This window comes from Xiphophorus couchianus, chromosome 12 (genome assembly GCF_001444195.1).
Source record: "Xiphophorus couchianus chromosome 12, X_couchianus-1.0, whole genome shotgun sequence".
Lineage (NCBI taxonomy): Eukaryota > Metazoa > Chordata > Actinopteri > Cyprinodontiformes > Poeciliidae > Xiphophorus > Xiphophorus couchianus.
Genome location: NC_040239.1, coordinates 17944158 through 17966749, shown reverse-complemented (window position 1 = coordinate 17966749; position 22592 = coordinate 17944158). Strand labels below are relative to the sequence as shown.

General features: G+C 38.6%; 3 protein-coding genes across 3 annotated transcripts; 2 read left to right on the top strand and 1 right to left on the bottom strand.

Moving 5' to 3' along the window:
• Positions 1-1491: 1491 nt before the first annotated feature.
• On the bottom strand, positions 1492-10289 carry LOC114154069 (cilia- and flagella-associated protein 52-like). The gene is made up of 14 exons (XM_028032830.1): positions 10080-10289; positions 9233-9432; positions 9022-9158; positions 8789-8911; positions 8511-8610; positions 8234-8350; positions 7886-7986; positions 7612-7782; positions 6267-6415; positions 4777-4922; positions 4427-4578; positions 3469-3571; positions 2188-2299; positions 1492-1691 (listed from the first exon to the last, which is right to left on the bottom strand). The coding sequence occupies exons 1-14, from the start codon at positions 10147-10149 to the stop codon at positions 1510-1512; spliced, it is 1863 nt and encodes a 620-aa protein (XP_027888631.1). The 5' UTR covers positions 10150-10289; the 3' UTR covers positions 1492-1509.
• A 329-nt stretch (positions 10290-10618) lies between these two features.
• On the top strand, positions 10619-15028 carry riok2 (RIO kinase 2 (yeast)). Its single transcript, XM_028035051.1, has 10 exons — positions 10619-10798; positions 11490-11628; positions 11719-11835; positions 12139-12314; positions 12411-12499; positions 12607-12798; positions 12880-12972; positions 13773-14180; positions 14371-14470; positions 14631-15028. The coding sequence occupies exons 1-10, from the start codon at positions 10733-10735 to the stop codon at positions 14790-14792; spliced, it is 1542 nt and encodes a 513-aa protein (XP_027890852.1). The 5' UTR covers positions 10619-10732; the 3' UTR covers positions 14793-15028.
• Positions 15029-15818: 790 nt separating this feature from the next.
• Positions 15819-21412, top strand: LOC114154059 (protein limb expression 1-like). The gene is made up of 6 exons (XM_028032821.1): positions 15819-16133; positions 17251-17456; positions 18641-18781; positions 18863-18958; positions 20439-20516; positions 20642-21412. Exons 1-6 carry the CDS (start codon positions 16052-16054, stop codon positions 21083-21085), a joined length of 1047 nt encoding a protein of 348 aa, XP_027888622.1. The 5' UTR covers positions 15819-16051; the 3' UTR covers positions 21086-21412.
• Positions 21413-22592: the final 1180 nt, after the last annotated feature.

The following is a 22592-nucleotide window of genomic DNA, read 5'->3' as shown; positions in this document are numbered from 1 at the left end:
AGTGAGAGAGAGGACCGATGAGAAATTGAGTTAGGGGATGGTATGATGATTCAATCTGAATTAGACGTGGCCTCTTGTTACTTTCAGCCAACCAAGTTAGAGGATTATCATGTGATCCAGCTTCCTCTCACCATGATATGAAAGAGAAAAATATTTGAAACTCCTTGTCAACTCACAGGAAAACATATTTCTAAATGTTTGAAACAACAGAACAAAGAGAAGCTCATTGACAAGTTTATTTTTAAGAGAATGTAAAAGGAGAGAAACAGCCCTGATATTAATCGAATATGAGCTTACAGGTGTAGTTCTCACTTTTTAGCTTCTTACTAACAAAGTAGCTCTGGCTGAGTTTTGTGATCCTGGCTTTGGTTACTCTACAGAATTACCACAAATGAGAATTAAACCAGAGGACAACAGCCACCGTTACACAGTTTTCATCCTAAACATTTGTGTCCACAATTATTGCAAAATTCTGTTTTTCAAATTGCTTACTTCCCCAACACAGTCATTAGCTCCTCCACCCCCAAAATTATGTTTAAATCCATTAGGTATTCCAAAATTCAGGGACCACAATTACAGACCCTGTTCTCCATTGCTTTCTTACTTTATAGATAGATAGCATTTATTGTCATTGAACAGGATTCAACGAAATTTCTATTGCAACTCCCGTGCAAAAAGTCAAATAATCAGTACTTTATAATACTTACTTAATAATACTTTACTTTATAATACTTACTTTATAAATCAACACTAAACATCAAACATGAAATCATTTGAACTACATGAGGAAATAATCTGGTGTTTCCAGGAAAGACTGTCTTGATTTCTAAAGACATGCCTAAATAAGCAATCGCGCAGGAGACAAAAAACAACTATTCTTATGACTCCTGTTGTGCTACAGCGCCATCTAGCTTCAAAATGAAGAGCTTCACATTACCTGCTGTTCATGGCAGAACATTCAGATTGTTCTGATACATCAGACAGACAGAAGTTTGAACTTATTTCTCCAAGTGGATTTTACATAAAAATACTCTCTGTGACATGAAAGTTTTGCAGAGGATTAAATTTTTTTTCAGATGATCTTAGAAGTTGCTTTCATGACCAGTCTGCAGCTAATCCAGTTTGATACTGCGAGACTTGATAGTGGCACACATTTTCCAATAAGGGGAATACTTGAAGTATCAAAAGGGGATTTTGTTACATTGTTTTCCCATATCTGCTTGACACAATGTTATTGCAGAGATAAAGTCAATTAACTGTACTTATGATCTGAAAATATTTTTTCTAAGAGACACTTTCTTTTGTGAGTCAGAGGAGATTACCTGTCAGGTGGTTAATTATACTAATTTAAATAAATTAAAAAAAACACTTCAACACATTGACATGTATAATTAGTAGTACTGCTTGAATCTAGTGCTATTCTCTGTTTCTCAGTTTAAATCCATTCTGCAATCTTATATGTAAAATTTGCAAATAAATATAAAGAGAAAATGCTACTTTAAGAGTTTATTAGGAGGAGGGAGGGTGAGGAAACCTCCATTGCCAAACGCCTCCGTCAGCAGTGGCACAGACCAGGATGCTGTTGTTGGAGCAGATCTTGGTGGAGGTAATACTTGCACCAAGAGGCATCCCTACATGGGTTACGTCTCCGAGTGTATAGTCCCACACCTTCAGCTGCTTGTCCTCTCCACCTGACCGTACAAAACAGAAAAAAATATTTTAATAACATTAAAGAAAACTGTAAAACTGACTTACAGTGTCAGCAGGAGAGAGTAAAACATGCTCAAGCTAAAGTGGTAAAAACATGCCATATTAAAATGGTCATAAGAAGGTTATGACTACCATTTTTGCTTTTACTCAAATGCTCTGTGATTGATCAGACAGAGCACAATCTGGTGGAAGGAAGCAGAAGCAAATGTATGATTGTAATAGCTATTTACATTTTGCTTTTCAGAAGTTACTATCTTGGGCATGTTTGTCATTTTCATCAGGGGCTTTAATAATTTTCTCTGAAATAGACATTTCCTTTTGTGGCTTTGGGGAGGGCATCACAGAATCCTAACGTCAGCCTGCTTTATCCAGTCTAAAACCAGTTTTGATGTCCAGGCTCTAATCAAACTCTCTAAGCTTGACTCAGATCAGTAACACTGGTGACACAATGAAGGTTCAACACAGACAGCAACAGACCTGTCACAAAGTGGTTGCCGTCATTTGTGATGTGCATGGTGTTGATGGCCCCTGACTGGGAGGCCTCCAGTTCTCTGATGGAAGAGCCGTCCAACACATACCAGTAGGTGATCTGACAATCAGATGAGCACAGACAAACCGAGGTTACAGCTATTATGTTTTAACCTCACGTAGTTATTCTCATACTTGAAAGTTTTTAATTTAATCGTAAATAAGACCACAATTATCCAGCAATTTTCACTCAAAAGCTAGCCTGGTTGCAAAAAAAAACTGCATTTACTTTATTGATTTAGAGAAATATAATAAATGTTGAAGAAAAACAAAACCTTTCTCATATCGTAGATCTACAATGATGTACAGATTTTACTTGTTTTACTAAAATGTTATTTTTGCACATGCACATTAATGTTAAGCTGATAAAAAAAGCCACATAAATAAAAACCTTTGAAGTTTTCTTTAACCTATCAGATTTTTATACACTTGTTCACGTCCGGAAATTTTGAACATGCGCACAATGCTGAAGGGTAAAAATACTGTCGTTTTACATGCCATCCATCGCTAAATTAAACCTGGAGCTGTAGGTATGATTCGTTTAGTGCAGTGCGCCACCAAAAAGGGACAAATAACACAGAAAAACCATTGATAAACAACTCAAAAACACTTTTTTTGTGCTCTCTGTGTTGGCTACTCTACACAACAATGCCACTATGTGTTTCAGGATTCAATACCAAAAATTTCCCAAGTATATTTTCCATTTCCCACACAAAGAACAGAACATTTAGTCCTTTGCAGTTTTATGATTTTAGGCTTAACATTTATTTTGCGATTATTAATAAGTGTTCACTGTGGTAGATTAGATACTGCTGCTATTACCGCAGTGGTTAATTATTCAATTTAAACACGATGATATGTCAGAGTTGGTGTTTTTGTCACCTTTTCTTACTTTTTAACTGAACTGAAACACACCAAATTCCACATCACACCTAGATGTTACGGTTGTCAAATTCAAGCAAGAACTACTTCCCTCTCCCTCGCTATTTTTTTCTTAATTCAAACTTTTTCTTGACCTTGTTATCTAGTTGTCATAGCAAAGCAATGCGTCTCTTTTTATTTTATATGTCAGACATACATTTAAGACTTAGCGCGTTATATTGACATCTTAACAGCTCAAACCAATGTCATTGTCAGCCAGTAGTTTTTGGGCCTCCTGTATTGAGACTGGGGCTGGGATCTTACGAGCGTGATGTCACGCTGCAAGGGACCCATAGGGTCTGAATGCACCTTTCTGTCAGTTCCACTTGTGATGATCTGGTGTTCATCTAGATTGTAGCACACAGCCCGGAAAAGAGTGTTCGCAATCACCCTTTGAAGGCTTACACATCGTCTGAACAAGGAAACACAGAGAAACAGAGGAACAGTTCAATAAAGACATGAGAAGAAGCTTGCTAATGTTGTTTTTTACTCTAAGTCAGCTTTCTGTTGATGATTACATTTCAAGGATGACATGCAAAAGGTAGCTTTAGTGTGGAGTTGGACAAGAGTCACAAAAATTGTTGTTGTAAGTTAAGTAGACAGAAAATTTACAGTATGTTGGGATGGATGAAGACAGTTCACCGACAACGAAAAACTGTGACCACAGCTTGATATAATGAAGATTCTCTTTACAGAAAGAAGCGTTTTATTTAAAGATGGTAAGCACGGTAAATGTACTTTAATTCTCTACAAACCAGAAATAGCATCAATTTTTAAAGACAGCCATTTAACAGCACTCTTCGTATTTCTCATCTCTTCTTTTTCTAGACAATAATTGGTAGTGTTTTCATTCCATTTTTTAAAGCAGAAGCACAAAAGTGCTTCATATAGTGCTATAGCAATCACAGTTTAAATATGCATGGATAGACTGTCCCCACCTATCCTGATCTGAAAAACACTTCAGTTCTATACATTTCCTGACAGCATAGGAAGCCCATGCTCTGCTGCTGCTCTCTATCTGTCACTAAGAATTGCTAAGATGAATGCCATGATGAAATTATGTAGTAATGTGCTTCGATTGATCTTTTCCACAAATTTATTTTAGCTTGACTTTTAAATTTCCAGCCATTTATCTGATCTCCACAACATTTTGCTAGGGCTACAATACAAATCTAAAGGCGAAGAGAGTACGCATAAAGTTTGTTTGTGTGTGTGCATTCTTTCCACTGCTGTAGTGTGTGATGTACTCTCCAGAAGTACTACTCACACTAAGTCCCAGATGATGCAGGTCCCATCAGTGCTGGCTGAGACGCACTCTGTGTCATCGCTCTTGATTTTGATACAAGTCACAGTCTCTTTGTGCTCCGCCAGCGTATCCAGCAAACGGTGGCCTTGAGGCTGTAGCTCCCAAACACGCACCTGCAAATGGAAATAAACTCATTCTTCACCATTCCTTCTCCTTATTTTGTTATACCAGTACAGCCTTTTAAATTGTCATTTTTATTGTAGCATTTTATAAAGAAATAACATCTCATATTGTTCAAACTGAGAAGATACTTGTTTTAATCTCTTGAGTTGAACATTGTATCTGTAGAGCGAATATTAGAACATACTGACCTGTCCCTCTCTTCCTCCACTGACAATCTTCTTGGAGTCTCTGGTGTTAGCGATGGTTGTCACACCCATATTGTGCGAGTTGTTTATAATGAGCAGCGGCTTCCCATTTTTCGGGTCAAACATGCGGATCTTACCATCGCTCCATCCTAAAACCCAAAGAAAAATCTGCATTTCCACTGTTGTGAAGATGAGCGATATTTTGTAGCTGGTAACTTCAGCACAGCTGACGCAGAAACAGATGAATTGCTGCTCTATGTTGCTCTCAGATGGACACTTCACAAAGTATTCAGACTACTGTCACATTACAATCCCATACTTCAGTGTATTTTATTGTGATTTCACATAATAGACAAATACCACACTATGCACATTTGTGATGTGAAGAGAAAAGATAAGTTAAAAGGGAAAAAATTGGAATAGTGTGGCATGAGTTTATATTTATTCTATACTGTCAGAGCTATATTGTCATAAGTATTGGGTCACCCATCCAAAATGCTGAATGAAGGTGTCTAAATCACTTTCATAGCCTTGTGACAGCATGATAAAATACCATCAGTGCAATAAGTCCAGTTTTCTAACTAAACTAAACTAGATACCACACAGTCTCTTGCCTAATGGGCATTTCTTTAATTGGCATCTGCCAGGAGACAGGAACTTGCATTATCTCAGTTTGATGGAGAGGGAATCATGGTGTGTGTTTGTTTTCATGAGTTGGACCTGTTCCCTTAAGTTCCATTGAACGGAACTTAATGATTTAGCTTTACAAGATATTTTGGACAGTTTTATGCTCATAATTTTGTAGGAATAGTTTGAATATGTGCTTTAGTACATAAAGCGATGTTCACAAAAGCATAAAGGACCAAGTTCTGTGTGGAAAAGCTGACTGCTCTGCACAGAGTTGTGACGTGAACTCTGACCTTTTGGAGGAATTACAGTGCTTCTGGAAGAATGGACAAACACTTCCATAAACTCTCCCAAACATTGTGAAAAGCCTTCCCAGGTGAGATCAAGTCATTAAAACGGTGGCCCAACATCATATTAAATCCCATAGATTTAGAATGGGATTCTTCTGTGTGTGGAGGAATACAAATGAATACTTTTGGTTTATTGTTACAAGAAAACCATGAAAAGTGCAGTTTGCCTCAATCCATATAGGACAAAAAGCTAAACATGAGGAAGCAGGTGTTCAGGTCAGATGAAACAAAAACTCAAAACTGATTATGCACATTACCATAAACACATTATCCCCACAGGGAAATAATGGGAAATTGCAAAGAATGTTGCCCAAAAACTGACAGAGACTTGCTCAAAATCAAACCATGTATCAGTTTCCTGCCACTTCCCAATATGCACAACTTTCTGTTGGTCTATCAGATAGGATCGCAATAAAATACATGGAAGTTTGTAGTTGTAATGTGACAAAATATAAAATTGTTAAAGAAATACAAATATGTTTACAAGACATTTTAGATGTGTTGCCTGAATCTCACCACTGATGATGCCGTGCCCATCACTCATGAAGCACAGGGTGTTGCAGGTCACGTTGGGCACAGAGAGACGCATTAGCTCTTTGGGCTTGTTTATGCGCCACAGTCTGATGTCTTCCTCAGAACAGGTTGCAAACACCTGGGACATGGACCTAGCCCACATTAAAAGAAACAAAGAAGTACTGACCTGCCCAACAAGTTTGCCCAACTTCATAACAGATGTTGCATTAATGTGTCATCCGCTAGTGAGCAAACTAGAGAAACAGATTTTTTTAAATCAAGGGATGTCACACTCAAATACACAGTTGGTCAAAATTAAAAACTTGATATATACCGGAGAAATTGGGCAGTTTTAAATCAAATGTAAAATAAAGCACAGTAGAAATGTTAAAAACCTTTAAGGTTATTTTCTTCATTTGTAGCCTTCTGAGTTCAATTTCATTGGTAACTCTTTTTAAACACACTAATCTCACAATTCTCACTATAACAAGAATCATTTATTTAAATGAAAGTCCAACCACTCAGTGGTTGGAAAAAGTTGGTAAGACAAAATCAAAAAGTCTTAGAGACTTTTATTGCACTTAGTCCTCATAACTTCTGAATTTTTTCAGCCACCACAATGGAGTTCTCCTTCTGTATACATGCAGCTTCTGCAAGGAAAGGGGCATGTGGAAAACATTCATCACAGTGCAGTTTTGTACCCTGATGAAAACTGAGGGCATCCAATGATGCCCTCAGTTTGAGCCAGATACCAGTAATCTCTTCTCCTACCAATGTGGCCATTAGTAGCATTAGGTCACTATTAATTGCAAACAGAGGTCAGGTGGCTTGTAGATCCTTCTGACATACAGTATGTGCCAATGCATCACCAATCACCATAACATTCAGGAATTTGTAACATTAGCGGTGCATGTGCTGTCCAGTAGCCGGCCATCTGTAGTAGATATAGATATTTTGGAATTATTTTTGTGCGTCAAAAATAATTAACCTAGCACAATTTTGACATCTCTGTTCTAAAAAATTCAGCCTGTGCAGGTTTATAACTCCTTACAGGGAAACATGTCCTATTAGGTCATGTTACATGAATGTAAAAAAAATCTGTTGTGAAAGAAATTGAGAACCAAGTCTGCTTCTGTCTAAATGTTAATGTGAGATAGGCAAACACAAGAAATAAACTGTCTGATACAACACAACCTTCCCCCAAAACACTCTCTAAAAAATGAAAGACAGCCAGGATGCAGAAATTCTGACAGTTTCAATAACTTAAAACTTGTGCTGGTCATTTTTCTTCCCATTGGGAGCTCACTCAGACAGAAAAGTGGTCGTAGACATGACAGATAAAACTTACATAGGAATGGCTATGTCGTGGATAGTGCTTCTGTGGCCTGTGCATAGCAGATCAGCTTTGAAATCCTCAAAACTGACACGATACATCTGGGCTCCCTCTGTGCCGACTAAGAGCTGCCCTCCCTCGTCACTGAAGGCAACGGAGGTCACTCCGTTCTCCAGCTCGATTTCCCTATCAGGGAAGATGAAGGAGAGAAGTAAAAATCATCTGCATAATAAACACTGTGAATTTAGCAATCTGAGGTTGACCCAAAAGATATGAGTGTGAGACTCGCCTGACAGTTTGGAAGTTGTTCTTGGAGCACAGAGCCAAGGTACCCGATCCAGTGCCAATAAGCATGTCTCCAGAGTTCAACACCTTCAGGACATTGATACCCTGAACAGAAAACAGAAAGACTTGTCAAATCAGAGACTTCTCAGAGAACACTAGTAAACAAGCAGCATTATGAACACCAAGGAGCACGGCAAATGGGTCAGGGAGAAAATACTGTAGCTCAACTTATCCCTCAAACATGGAGAAAGTATAGTGGCTATCTCCTGAATGAGCATTTCATCAGGATAACATTATGTGTCAGCAATTGTGCAGTCTTAGACAAAAAAGGCTTGCAGCTGTGATGACTTACCCCGCTGAACTTTGCTCTAGCTGGACCACAGTTATTCAAAAGTTTCAACCTCGTGTTGATTTTCATTATGTCCCCACTTGTAGTGCCACAGAACATATACTGATCACACTCTGAAATCTGCACAAAAAAACAAATTTCTAAACATCGCACCCACTTCACTTTTTTCTAATTACAGTATTTCTTATGATTTCACAATTTTTTTTATTTCCAACTAAGTTTTTTTTTTTTTTAAGTTTCAGGGGTAATAGAGATCCCTAATGTCAATATGGCTTCATACTTCCAAACATTTCACAGTCCTCTTCAGCTTGCCTGTCCTGCAGTCAGTGGGCCAGATCCTTCTGTTGGTAAGATCCAACTCCCAGATTCGCAGTGTTCCACTGGCAAACCACAGCAGTACCAATAAGACAAATGACATAGTAACACTTATTTATTAAATTAAAAGTTCCAAGTGTTGTTGTACTTGGTATTTACAGAAATCCTCCTTGCTATGACGAGACCCTTTGTCGAAATCATTTCCGACACGTCACAGAATGAGAGGAGATGTCGTTCACCCACCTGCCAGCTGAAGCGAAGATGTTATCACTGGTGTGGAAGAACTCCACTGTGAGGCAGTAACCGTAAGTCGAAGCTGAGCTCTTACAGATGGCCTGTTTGGTATCTATGTTCCAAACAACGATGCTAAGAAACACACAGCAAACACCTGCATAGGTCCTGTTCATCAGATGTCCAGATGTGCATGGAGGTCAGAGTTTACCGGGCTCTGAATCTTTAAAGGTTTAGCTGTTTACCTGCCATCATCTTGGCCCCCAAGAGACACCAGGTACTTTTCGTTGGGAGAGAAGGAAACAGCCTCAACCTTCGCCTTGTGGAGCAGTAGCTGGCCGTGGATTGCTCTCGCTGCATAGTTCCAGATAATCACTGGTGCCTGCAGACAAGTATTACTGTAATTTAAGAGTGTCAAGAAATGTACAATCAAAAGGTTTTTGTGAGTGTGGCTACCTTAACGGCCATAACGTTGACCTGCCCAGAGGCAATGTAGACTCCACTTTTGGACAAAGAAATGCAGGATACATTGTTTGAATGTCCATGCAGAAACTCCTGCTTCCCATCGTCGGTTCTTTTCAGGATAACAAGACTTCCCAGAGGATATATCAAATACTTCTTGTCTGGATGAAGCTTCAAGCCAAAGGGAACACGGCCTGATACATGACATGAGGACAAATGGTGTGAAAGAGAAATAATTGGAACTGGAATTTGCACAAGTTTGTTTTTGTTTTCTTTTAAATATCTTAGGATATTATGAATATTACATACAAGTAAAGAAAAACGCAATATTAAAGAAGATTTTTTGGTGGAAATTTAATATCCTATTCAATAGATTTACAATTCTTGATTCTCCTATTCTATTCACAGTAATTTACATAGTACAATATAAAATGTTATAAAATTATTATTAAGCAAACAAATACAAAGAAAACTTTTGAAACTTTCCGTGAAATACATTCAATCCAAAACAATTTCTGGTGATAAAGTAAACCCCACATTTAGGCGGGTGGGGAAAATTCATCTGAAAACAACAAGTAACCATCTCCGGCTCTTTTACCTGTTGTGATGTCATCAACCCAACTACCAACAAAACAGAATGAGCACATTCTTTTTAGAGTAAAAACCTAAAATTCCGGTAAGTCGGGCAGTGGAAACCCAACTTAATTGATGTTCTGCTGCAAGTGTACATTTGTTAATGGACAAAAAAAAAATTATGCCATTTCAATTTCAAACGTTTCCTTAATTCCTCCACAGACAAAAGCAGACCCCGTCCTCACCTTGAGCTCCCCAGAGAACTTACCGTTAAAACCGATAACAGCCTCCAACTTCAGCTTAGGAATGCTTCGTGCTTCATCATCCTTGGCATCCATGTCAAATATGTGAGTCCAGGAAGGGTGGAAACAAATGCCTCACTAATTTATATTTTCAATATTTAAAGCAGCAGAGGATAAAGCCACCGTCAAATTGGCACTCGGAATGCGCCAAACAAACGGTTACCTAGCAACAAGAAGCGGCCACAACGTCGGCTCCAGTGAGCTGCTTTCATGTGCTTTCGGAAATTGTGACACTCTCGTAGTACCTGGCTCAAAGTATGAAACGATGAAAGCCCATTTTCGCAATTGTGAGGAAAGAAAAAAAAATCATTACTATGTCTAACCTATATGCCATAACTATGAAAAAACAAATGATTTAGTGGCAATGGTAACTTAATTAGTTAAAAATTGCACATCTGCTACATTTTTCTAAAACCAAACAAATTATTTCGTTGCGTTACTCGAAGTGGACCATTAAAATACTCCAGTACAGTAGGTGGCGTAATGTATTCATGAGCTGGTTGACGCTACAGAAGAATAAGAGCGTCCGCCTTGCACATGTGTTTACTAAAACTGTGCTCTGTACTGGTAGTAGAAAACTTGTTTATAATATCATTCTGTTTACTTCACTAACTGTAATATGGGGAAGCTCAATGTTATAGTGCTGAGGTATTTATCTCGAGATGACTTCAGAGTCCTCACCGCTGTAAGTAACAATATTAGCGTTTGGTTTTAATAGGGTTAGCATGAGTTAGCTTAGCTTCGTTTGTTAGGATAACTATCCTATAGTGAGTTAATGTTACATTAACGACACTGTTACTGATGTCGCCACGGCAAATGACTCGGTTAAAGTCAAATTGATTTATTTTCTAATTTTACGCTCTTGGAAAAAAGAATAAGAGGAGAGATTATCTTTAGAGACATTACCCTTCTCTAAAGTTTCTCCTCCCTGAAAGTACATTATTTCAAAGAATTGTACTTTGAAATAAAGAGGGAAACAGATTGATAAAGACTGATAAGTCACCAGAATCTCAGATAGTTAAATAAAGTTAATGTTATGTGTCGCATCTACAAAAAGTACATCTTAGCTTCAAGTCAGTTATTTGCTTTGAAAAATCCTTGTGAATTTTTTTTTTTGCAATCTCCTGTTTTTTAAATAAGTTATTGCTCAAAATTAAATATTGTGAACATAAATTACACAAATAATCTGTATTATACATATTGTTTTCATGATTCTAAAAATAATCAAGACTTTATAACTACTGTAAACATCTTATTCAGCTAAAGAAAGAAGGTATTGATGAGAATTAAATTGTCATATGTAGCCTGGATAAATATGAAAACAAAGGTAGAAAGGCTTTCCCACTCAAAAGTGTAACCTTGTGTTTCCTTCACAGGTTGAGATGGGGATGAAGAACCATGAAATTGTTCCAGTGAGTCTTCTGTCATCTATTGCCAGCCTTAAACATGGCGGCTGCAACAAGATCCTCAGAGAACTCGTAAAACACAAACTTGTGGTGTATGAACGCTCCAAAAGTAAGAGCTTGGGTTTCTGTCTCACTTATAGTGGTGCTAATGTTTACCTGTGAGTCATTCATTCTGATGTCCATTCTGCATCGGTTGTAGCTGTGCAGGGCTACAGGTTGAACTATGGAGGATATGACTACTTGGCTTTAAAAACTTTGTGCTCCAGAGAAGTGATTCTGTCGGTTGGTAACCAGATGGGTGTGGGCAAAGAGTCAGGTGAGAGAAAATTGCCTTTTGCCATAAATTACCATAAATTAGGTTTAGCTGAAGTGATTTTGTGGAATTCAGTTACACAACTCGTACTTTTTTGTAGTAATGTTTAAAATATTACTATGTTTAAAATCTCAAAACTCAAATTCTAACATTTTTTTTTATGCTGGAAATAAAAATCTCACAGAATCTGTGTTTTTGCGAGAAGTGTTTTGTAATGTATTATCTACAAATTCAAAATGATGTAAAAAAACGTTTGTTCCAAAGAATTGAGAATTTTCTTTTCTCGTTTTTTTCTACTGTGTGTAGATATTTACATTGTTGCGAGTCCAAATGAGGAGCAGTACGCTCTAAAACTGCACAGGCTGGGTCGCACCTCCTTCAGAAACCTAAAAAACAAAAGGGATTACCACAAACACAGGAAGAATATGTCCTGGCTTTACCTCTCACGCCTCTCTGCCATGAAGGAGTTCGCCTACATGAAGGTAATGAACTGTATCAGTGGATTTAGATCAGGTGGAGCAGACAAAATGAAAATGTAATAAAGTTGTAGTTTAAATTATTCTCCCCTCCATTTCCAGGCTCTGTATGACCGAGGTTTTCCTGTTCCCAAACCTGTGGATTACAACAGACATGCCGTAGTGATGGAGCTCATTAATGGATATCCTCTGTGCGTAAGCTGGCCAGCCTCCACATTTGTCTGCATACAGCAATAATAGTGATACGCTTCAAATGTGTTCTCCTCTCATAATTTAAGTGTATTTCCCACTTTTGCAGGTGTCAGGTGCATGAGCTGCAAGACCCATCAGCGCTGTACAGTGAGTTCATGGAGCTTATTGTGAAACTGGCCAATCACGGCCTGATTCACGGAGACTTCAATGAGTTCAACCTCATGCTGGACGACCAGGACCACATAACAATGATTGACTTCCCTCAGATGGTGTCTACGTCTCACCCCAATGCTGAATGGTGCGTATCTGTTCCTGAAGACTAAAAAAAATTATCAAAAAAAACTTTGCTCACATCTCCAAATTTATTATTTTTTTTCAGGTACTTCGACCGTGACGTTAAATGCATCAGAGATTTCTTTGCAAAGAGATATAATTATGAAAGTGAGCTCTTCCCAACTTTCAAAGATATCAGGTAGCTTCTAATATTTCATGAGCTAAAATGTTTAACATTCTTCATATGAAGGATTCACAGAATATGCACACTTCATGTCAAAATAAGAAGGGCTCCACAATATATTGTCAATTTATGTATCTGTCCAAATGTATTCAGTTCTTTACTTGAAGGAAAAGTTGTTGCTTTTCCTCAACCTGTTATCTTCCCCAGGTTCTGTTGATCAACATGTTTTACAGTCCAGACACCTCTTAAAGTATCTCTTAAAGTTCAAAGTAGTTACAAGTTTACGGGTTCCTTCTGAAGTGTATTATTGGTGGTCGATTTTAATGCTCCATACCATGTCAGGACCTCCCAGTTGCACAATGTATTTAGTTTGTTTTTGCATTTTAACCAGTTTCCCTTCAACTGAGGGAGACAGTTTGGGTCAGGTGATTTCATTCAGGCACAATGATTCTGAACACATATCAAAACTGGTTTTGAAATGCATAACGCAAACTAACATTACACATCTCAAATACCTGGAAATAATACAAAATTTAATGTTAGTTTGAGTTTGTATATGAATTTGATTTGATCTGCGTTAATTAGAAAAAAATCCACAATAAACATAAACTTTTGCACCCAATTCTTTTAAAAATTCATTGCAGTTGTATTTTTTATAATGATTTACACACCAAAAAGAAGCTAAAACTAAATAGGACTTGCTAACATGAGTTCATGTGAGTTTTCTGAAAGGAACTGTATTCAGAAGAATTCCCAGCCTGAGCTGAGTCATGGGTAGAAAGTCATTCTTACAAGAACTTTGCTTGTTCCCTCAGGCGGTCCTGTTCTCTCGATATTGAAGTGTCAGCCAGCGGCTTTACCAAAGATTTGGAGACTAATGCTGAATTACTACATCCTGCTGGACCCGACGATGAAGAGGTGGAGGATGATGAAGAGGCATCGGATGAGGAGGCAGAAAAGGTGGAAGAGGGCTTTGACATCGATGAATATAAACATGCAATGCTGGAACTGGAGGGACTGAAAGTCAGCGAAACGCCTGCAGTGACACAAGATCAGAAAGAGGAAAGCAGTGAGGAATCAAAAGACGTTCCAGAGGTGGTGCCCACACCTGGAGGCCACGAGGAAACAGGAGGAGAGTTTGAGGAAGAGCTGAAGGAAGCTGAAGATGAATGTCCAGAGCTGGCTGAACTCTCTGCCTCCAACAAAGAGTTCAAACCGTTCAGGTAAGCTCAGGCATATGCTGACCAAATCAGCAGCGTCAGGATCTCCAATACTGACCATTTAAAAAGCCTTCATTAAGGCCCTAATCTGGTGCCTGAGAACCACGTGAGGAAATCCTGAGTGCAAAGAAAACAATTGGAATTGCAAGCAGTCCATGCATTCCCTGTAAACCATTTTTTTTTTTGTTTTCAGAGACTCGGACAGTCTTCAACAAATTGCAGAACACAGAAGAAGGAGAACCGACAGTGAAGCCACCATGGGCAGCATAGGGAGCTGCTCTACTATTCCTCCAGTAAGTAAAGACCCTGCAAGTTTCAGAGCGCTATCAATATAGATACAAATACTCTTTCTGCTAGTAGCACAAAAAACTTTGTTTTTTTAAATATATTGCTTGTTGATGCACAGTGTGACTCCATTAATACAATAACCTGCTGATGTTGTTTGTGCTGCAGGAGGTTGTGCGTCAGAAAGTGCGGCGGCAACTCACCCAGCAGCAGAAGGCAGCACAGAGGAGACGTCTGCAGAAGGGCGAGGCTAACCTGGTCACCAAATCTAGAAGAGATAACCAAAATAACATCAAGTCCAGCATGGAGAGTGCCTCCTTCTGGGGATAGCATGCAATTGCAGGACTGGATTAACCAGCAAATGTAATTTATGTCTACATAGTTTGTTTTTTTTCCAGCTATATTTTCGGATCTTCCGCTCCTTCAGCTGAAGAACTGAACATTTATCATCATCAATGATGGAAAAAAGGAAACCAGAAGTGTCTCTGCACAGCGATTTAAACTGTTTTATACAATCAATAGTATTCAAAGCGTAATCACATAATAAAAATATATCTCAGAACTGGTCCTTTTTCTGCTTATGCTGCTTTTTACTTTAAGTTAATTCAACTGTAAATATCTTTTTTTTTAAACAGAGCTAATGTAGCTAAATCATGGAGTGATGTGTACATATTGTTAGTTTTATAAAATCGAAACTTTCAAACAGTTGTGTTACATCCCTAGGTAGGTCTTCAAAATGGCTGCAAAAGATTGAATAGTTGTGGAGTTATTTATTGATAAAATAGCTGACTTTTGTTTGGGTGTTGTGTTGTAGGACTGAGGACTGATCCTCCAATAGAAACAAGATGCAGTTACTACACCTGCTATACATGAAACCTGTTGAGTTATTCTGATTTAAGAAGTAACACTTGGTAGCTAAGAAACTGCTTTTTGTCAGAATTTGGCAAATTTATGTGTAAGCAGCTCTTATAAAGGAGGTGAATTCACAGTTGAACAAAAGCCATTCATATTGAAAGGGATGAATGGAGCTCAGCCTCTGAACTCAGCGGGTTCAGATTTGAGTGTGAAGTCAAAAATGTCCCAGCCCCCTCTAGTCTTAGATACTGATGAATGGACACTTGTCCCTTTGATGCCAGCTTATTCCTCGACCAAAATAAGTAAATCTACTGGATCTGTAATGTTTTTTCTTCTTGAGCTAAGTTTTTTTTTCCCCTCTGAGAATAGTTCAGTCTGATTCCTTGGCAAAGCTGTGCAGCTCTGTTCAGGGATTAGCCAGCTGCACAGCCCAAAGGGGAGGGGCTCAGCATTCCTGCCCTGCACCTCTGGGTCAATATGCTGAGGGGCCCTCTGAGCTAATTGGTGCAGAGAGTGACAAAAGGTGGTCTGCTTCAAAAGAGGAATCCTGGTGAGATGTTCACACTGGAGAAGAGGATGAAGTTTGAGTAGTGAAAACTCCTTTAAATTCTAGCTTCTCCATGTATTGTCACTTATGCGCTGAGATGTAAACGACTGGTGCTAGTTTTTACTTTTGATGGACCAGTTAAAACATGACTGAATGTTCTTGAGGCAGTGGCAGAACTAAACTTTGGATGAAGATGAGCTACATGCAACTGGAGGAAAGCATCATCTCTTACCTCTCACAGAGTGAAACTGATGACTGCCCCAAAGACTGTGAGTAACGTTTAATCGAAGGGAAGTTAGTTTTTAAAGCTTCCACTTCAGATTATTTTTGTAAAATTAATCTCACTTTAATGATTGTTTTTCACTAATGAAACAGACCGTCATTGGGTTTTGTAATTCTGTTGCAAATTGTTATTTAGTCAAGTTAAATCTATTTTACGAAAGCCACGCTTGAATGGCTATGGTGACATTACATGAGGGATAAAGTAACCGATCAGAGTCCTTTGAGTTCATAATTTCTATTTTATTTGTTTTCTTCTCTTTCTTGAAAAGTTTTTAATAAAGTTTCTCCTTTTTAGGTGTTTACCTGTATTTTATTGAACAGCAGACTATTTGAATTGTCTGAACTGTATGAACTTCAAGACAACTTTGCAACAATAAAACACATGGAAGCATTTTTTGTTAGGGAACAGTGCAGATTTGTGTCGGCCATTTTAATAAAACTTGTATAGTCTAATTCAAATAATATATGTTCAAGTTCTAATTGTGTATACTGCCGAATTACTTGACTTGTTTTGAATTTAAAGGCACTTTGGGTGAACCCCTAATTCTGTGGCCCAACAACCAAAGGCGGCCCTGTCACCAAAAACATCAAAAATGTTTGTGTTTTCACAAATGCTGGAAAAAAGTTCCACAAATTTCAAGCTGGGCTTCAAAGAATCACTGGGCTGTGTAGAATAATCCAGTTTGGTTTTTAACCAATCTAAGCATTATAGATATTAATTGACCAATTCAATTCTTGTGCCTAAAATGATGGTTAATTAGGCTTTTACTGAAGGGAAAAATCAAAAACTACAATTTAACCAAAAATAACTGAGCAGCAGTGACGTCCACTGCACAAAAGAAAGGATGCTGGAAGACTAAAACCCTTTAATGGGTCAGAATAAGCTGATCTGAGCGAAATGTCAGGGTGTAGGTTTCTGCTTACATAAACATGCACAGGAATGCTGCCACATTATATACAGAGTTCTTTACATATTTAGATTAAGTATCCTGCGCATCGTTAAAGGATTTTAAAAGATGTAATTTCGTTAAATCTAAGACTCCGGACTAATTTCCTGAGTTGCTTCGTGAATGTTTTAACATGTTGTCACCCATCTGTGTACAGTTAATGTGGTGGGCATCCTGCATAACTTCTGGGAGCAGAAGCAGACAGCTCAGTGTAACGACTCCTCCTCTGAGTCGGACAGGTTTTGTGGGAAGCCTGGCAGCCACACAGACAGCCTGCTGTTGTACGAGTCAGCGCCTCCGCCTGGTCCTCCCTACGTCTGCTACGTCACTCTGCCGGGAGGAAGCTGCTTTGGCAACTATAAGGTGATGTCATTCCTGCTGCTCTCTTAAGCAAAAATATCTCTACTTTTAAATACTTTCATTGCAAAAAGACCCATACCGGCCAAATACTACGTCTGGATAGTTATCGCTTTAAGGGATGTTCATGTTTTGATTATTTAGATTAAACTGGAAAAAGTGTGAATTGTAATAGCAATTGTTATCAAAGTTAAAACTGTTAGCAATGAGATTTGTCACATGTTTTAAAATACTTTATTCACATTCTATTGCGACAATCCTGACCTTTTCTAGAAATACATTTGTTGGCTTGGGTTTTTCTCATCAAAAATAGGCTGAAAATTATTATTAAAATGTAATAAATTAGTGTGCAGAGAATAACACTAAATGGCCTGAAAGCCTACATAAGATATTTCAAAGCTATTTTTGTAATAATTTTTTGTTCTTATTTCATTATGTTATTCCTTTTTGGCTATATATTTTTAATAGAAATTTGATTGACTCTTCTTGTTGCTTTATTGACTAAACCATAGACCAACAAAAGAGCCATGAACAAGTCAGTTCAGTACAGAAAAAAGTATTTTAACACCAACAAAGTGAGCAATCAACTGAGGAATAATTAATCATGTTTCAGGATTGTTATTGTATTTATCAAAGATGTAACTTTCAGATATGATTTATCTGCTATAGGCAGCTTCCTTAGCTTTGCACCTTTTATTTTGTCATCCACTTCATCGCTTGTGTTTTTAAGCACACACTGCTCAAATATCTTATCATAAGCAAACAGAAATTGAGCGAAAAAGCAGACAGAACTAAAAAAAAACTGAAAATCCATTACAAAATCTCCAAGTGACTGTCTTTTTTTACAAGCAAATGTGGTTCCCTAAAAAGCAAGGAAAAATAAGGAGTGATACGTTACTGTACAGATGGATCATTTACTGGATTGTATTGCTGATCAGCTCTTGCTCTGCTTTGCAGTGGCCGTATTGTGATCCAGCCAGCAGCCTCCACCTATGGGGAGGTCTTCTTAATGGTTATGCTTGAGTGCCTGTAATGTTCTAATAATCTTAACAGTGATTTAAGAACTGATCCCGCAATGTCAAAGTGTAAGATAAGATCTCTTTCAATGAAGTGACTTGTTTTCTTATCTCCTTAACATCATAAATTGCACTTGTTTCTTTTACATCTCAGGCCTTTTCTTACCTCCTCAGGTGTGTGACACCCAAGCAGAGGCTCGCAGGGATGCAGCCCGTGTGGCTCTAATGAACTCACTGGTGAACGAGTTTCCGTGTCGACGCATCACCGCTGAGTTCATCACTCACAGTCTCAATCAAGCCGCCACAGAAAGCGCTGTGAGTATTTGCTGCTACCAGATCCCTTCGGTTTAACTTCACCTGCTAAACATTGACCAGCCCTGATGTCTCTGAGTAAAGGTTCCTGTGGAGAATTCGTGCGACTCAGGCACCAGCATAGGAACCTACAGTTTGCTGCTTCAGTCCTACATGGGACGGACCATGCTGGAGTTCCAGGTACAACTACAAATCATTTTGCAAAATTGTATTTTTTAAGCTGTGCTTCTAAATTATGAAGTGTCATGTGATTGATGTAAAAATATGAAAACTATGGCACAAAAATGTCTGCACCTTGTTGTTGGTCTATGATCAGTCGCTGTAACAGCGCTCTAGTGACTCAACCAGTGACCGTATTATAAATTCTGAATACTTTCCAAAGACATTGTATCTATTTAGTGTTATATTTTTGGCCTAATTTTAACTTTGTAGCTCAACTGGTGGTGTTATTTACACCTTCTAGAACCAGAGTTTGTTTTTAGTAGGAATATCAGTCTACCCTCACTGACCCTGGCAGCAGAACTGAGGCATGAAACACCTCATATTTCTACCTCTGAGTAAATAAACACATCTGAAGACAGGGTCGATAATAGGCAGAGGAAATGGGTTCATTATTGTCATCATTACATCCACATGACTGCATGCTGATATGTAGTCACACTGACAATGTCAAGTAGAAGCCGGTTAGTGCAAGATGAGTCGCATATTTGGTGTACTGCCGTAAAAAAACAAAGACTTCAGTCTCATGCAAGTTAAATCTAATGTCTCCCATGTGTGTCTCATTAAATCTGTCTGTCAATCTACAGACTCGAGGTTTAACATGAATGTTAATGCTGTTAATGTAGGGCAGCTGTTCGGCCAGGCGCTGTTTTACATGTCAAGGTCAAACCGGTGCTGTATCAACATTGCCAAGGTAAAGTTTTCAGGATGATGTGCGCTGCTCCCTCGACAAATAACACTTTGCACTGAGGTCAAAGAGATACATTTTGGTCTGTCTTCCACATGTTTGCTGTGTCCATTGCATGTCTTGTGACGATGCAAGGTAAAAAATTTTTCCTTCTTGCCAAAGTTTAATAAAGGCCAGATTTCCTGAGCTCTGGACCGCTGCCGTTCCTCACTCTCTCTCTCTGTGAGATGTTCGAAGCTTGGAATAATGTTTTATGAAATAATCCTGCTTTAAACTTCTCCACAACCTTTTTTCCTGGCCTGTTTGTTGTGTTCCTTGTTCTTCATGATGCTGTTTGTTCACTAATGTTCTCTAAAAAAAAACAAAAAAACTTTGAGGTTTGCTCAACAGTTGCTTTTATACTGTGATTAACTAACAAACAGGTGGACTCTATTGAGTGACCAAATGGCTTCTGAAGGTAATTGGTTGCACTGGCTTTTATTTAGAAGTATCACAATACTGCTGACTTGACATGATCTTTTTAGATTTTTTATGTGTAAAACTATTTAAAATCATTTTGCTACACCACACTTTTATCTGGTTTATCACTTCAAATATCAATGAACTGCCTTTAAGTCTGTGATTTTAAACTTCCAAAATGTGAAAAAAGTTTAAGAGGTAGGAATGCCTTTACAATAGAGCTTTAAAAGCATTAATTTGGAAGTTTACTTTGTTAAAAAAGGATTTCCCATACTCTTTCTCATCTTTTTTCAGGAGATGATGACAGTGTTCCAGTTGTTGCACTGGAACGGGACCTTGAAGGCTCTGAGGGAGAAGCAGTGCTCTCGACAGGTAAAAATCCTACCAAGCAGCAAATCATAAAACGATTGTTTTATAAATGTTATGTTGTTAGGACTCTTGATGCTTTATCTGCTAATCCACAGTCATAACGGCATATTTTCTCTCCTTTGTCCCAGAGTGTGATTACCTACTACTCCGAGCGAGGGCTGGATGAGAGCATGCGGAGCAGCATGGCTCTGGACTGGCTTGGGCGGGAGCAGAAGTCACCTGGACTCCTGGCAGTGGAGCTGCAAATGGCGCAGAGAGAGTTGGTGTTGGCGCGACGTCGAGGCATAGAGCTGCGCTTCTACAAAGAAAAAACAGAGATCCTCAGCCTGGCCCTCAGTCAAGCATATATTCACCACCCACCTGGAGTTTTCAGCCCAACTCCAAGTCACACAGACCAGCATGAACAGCTGTCTTTACACGTGTTATACAGCCAGGATACAGATGACCAGATGTCTCAGCACACTGTGTTTAATAACGCCATGCAAACTTCCACAGACACACCCGCTAACAGCCCCTTACTATTTTCACAGTGCATGTTTATGCCTTTATATAACCCTAAATACAATGAATAGGAAATAAAATAATATGCATTGTACATGACATCTTTGTGACTGGTGCAGTGTTAGAGGCATCAGAAATCATGACACATGTCAATGGCCATGATGTTTTATGAGTTTTTTTCGTTATAGATTTTAACAGAAATAAAGTAACGCAACATTTTAAAATGAATCATTAGCACTTTGAAACAAGTAATTGTTGAAAATAAAATGTTATATCCTAAATTCAAAGCATGCGCAGCTTTAACCCTAAAAAGCAATTGTTCCAGTGATGGGATTTTCGGCTCCTTTTCGAGATGCGGCTCTAATGGCTCTTCTTACTGTGGAGAGCCGGCTCTTTCGGCTCCCCATATATATTTTTGACATTATTAATTAATAGCTTAAACCTAATTTTATAATATTTTGTTTCATTATTGACATTGTTAAGCACTTATGATGAGTAAAAATGCCGCATAACAATGCTATAGCAATACTGATGCGTGTGATGTCCGCAGGTTGTTTATCGAGCCTGCACGATAGGAAATGCTGACTTTGCACAGTCTGCACTCTGCCCTGGAGCTTGATGTAGCATTAAAATGAGTCCAAATCTTGCTCCGTTTTCTGTCACTCATTTATTTTCACCTATTCAGTTCTCACACTGACTCCCCTTCTTTCTGTGCTTCTTGACCTCTGACTGAGTGTCTGTACATAAACACCTGCCGACGAACGCTATACATCTTGGCCAATTGCCTGCCGTTTCCACAAAAAACGTGGAGATAAACTTTTTTTTCAGTGTTTTCCCGCCACATTATTAATTGAAACTATGTGTGATTGGTCAGATGTGTGGAGCACACGCTTGACATGAGGGCAGTGGACTGACCGAGGGAAAAAAAACTCTCCGCTCTAGCAGAAGAGCAAAACGCGCAAGGAGAGGGAGAAGGGGGAGGAGAGACAGCGAGGCACCGCAGGACCAAAATAAACGATGTGGGGAAAAACTATCGGCTCTGGCACTTGCAGAGCACAAGCACAACGACAGGGAGGCGGAGAGACAGCGATATACTGTAGAAAAAAACCCGGCTCCCAAATAGGTTCCTAAAACGGCTCCCATTGTGGAGCCGGTTCCAATTGTTCACTTCAAAGAGCCGGCTCTTAGAGCCGGATCGTTAGCGACCGACACATCACTAAATTGTTCACATTGCCGTTCCCACACCATGTTGCATTTCAGTTTAGCTTTGCCGCTGCTACTACGTTTCCATTTGTCTTTTATAGCACAAAATGTTGCCTGAAACTTAAATAAATTGTTGACATGTCATTGTTTTTATTTTTTAATGTTTTACATACCATACAATTCAGTGGTATCACTGCTTACCAGAGTCAATTGAGGTTGTCAGCAGATGTAGAAAAAGTTAGTTGTAAAAGCTGTCTCAGATGATGTCTCATAATCTTTATAAGTGGGTCAAAATAAGTCATTTCAGGTGCGTGCCTATATTTAGCGGTCATTGAGCGAGAGGCATGGTACCCCATAGATATTATGCATGTATAA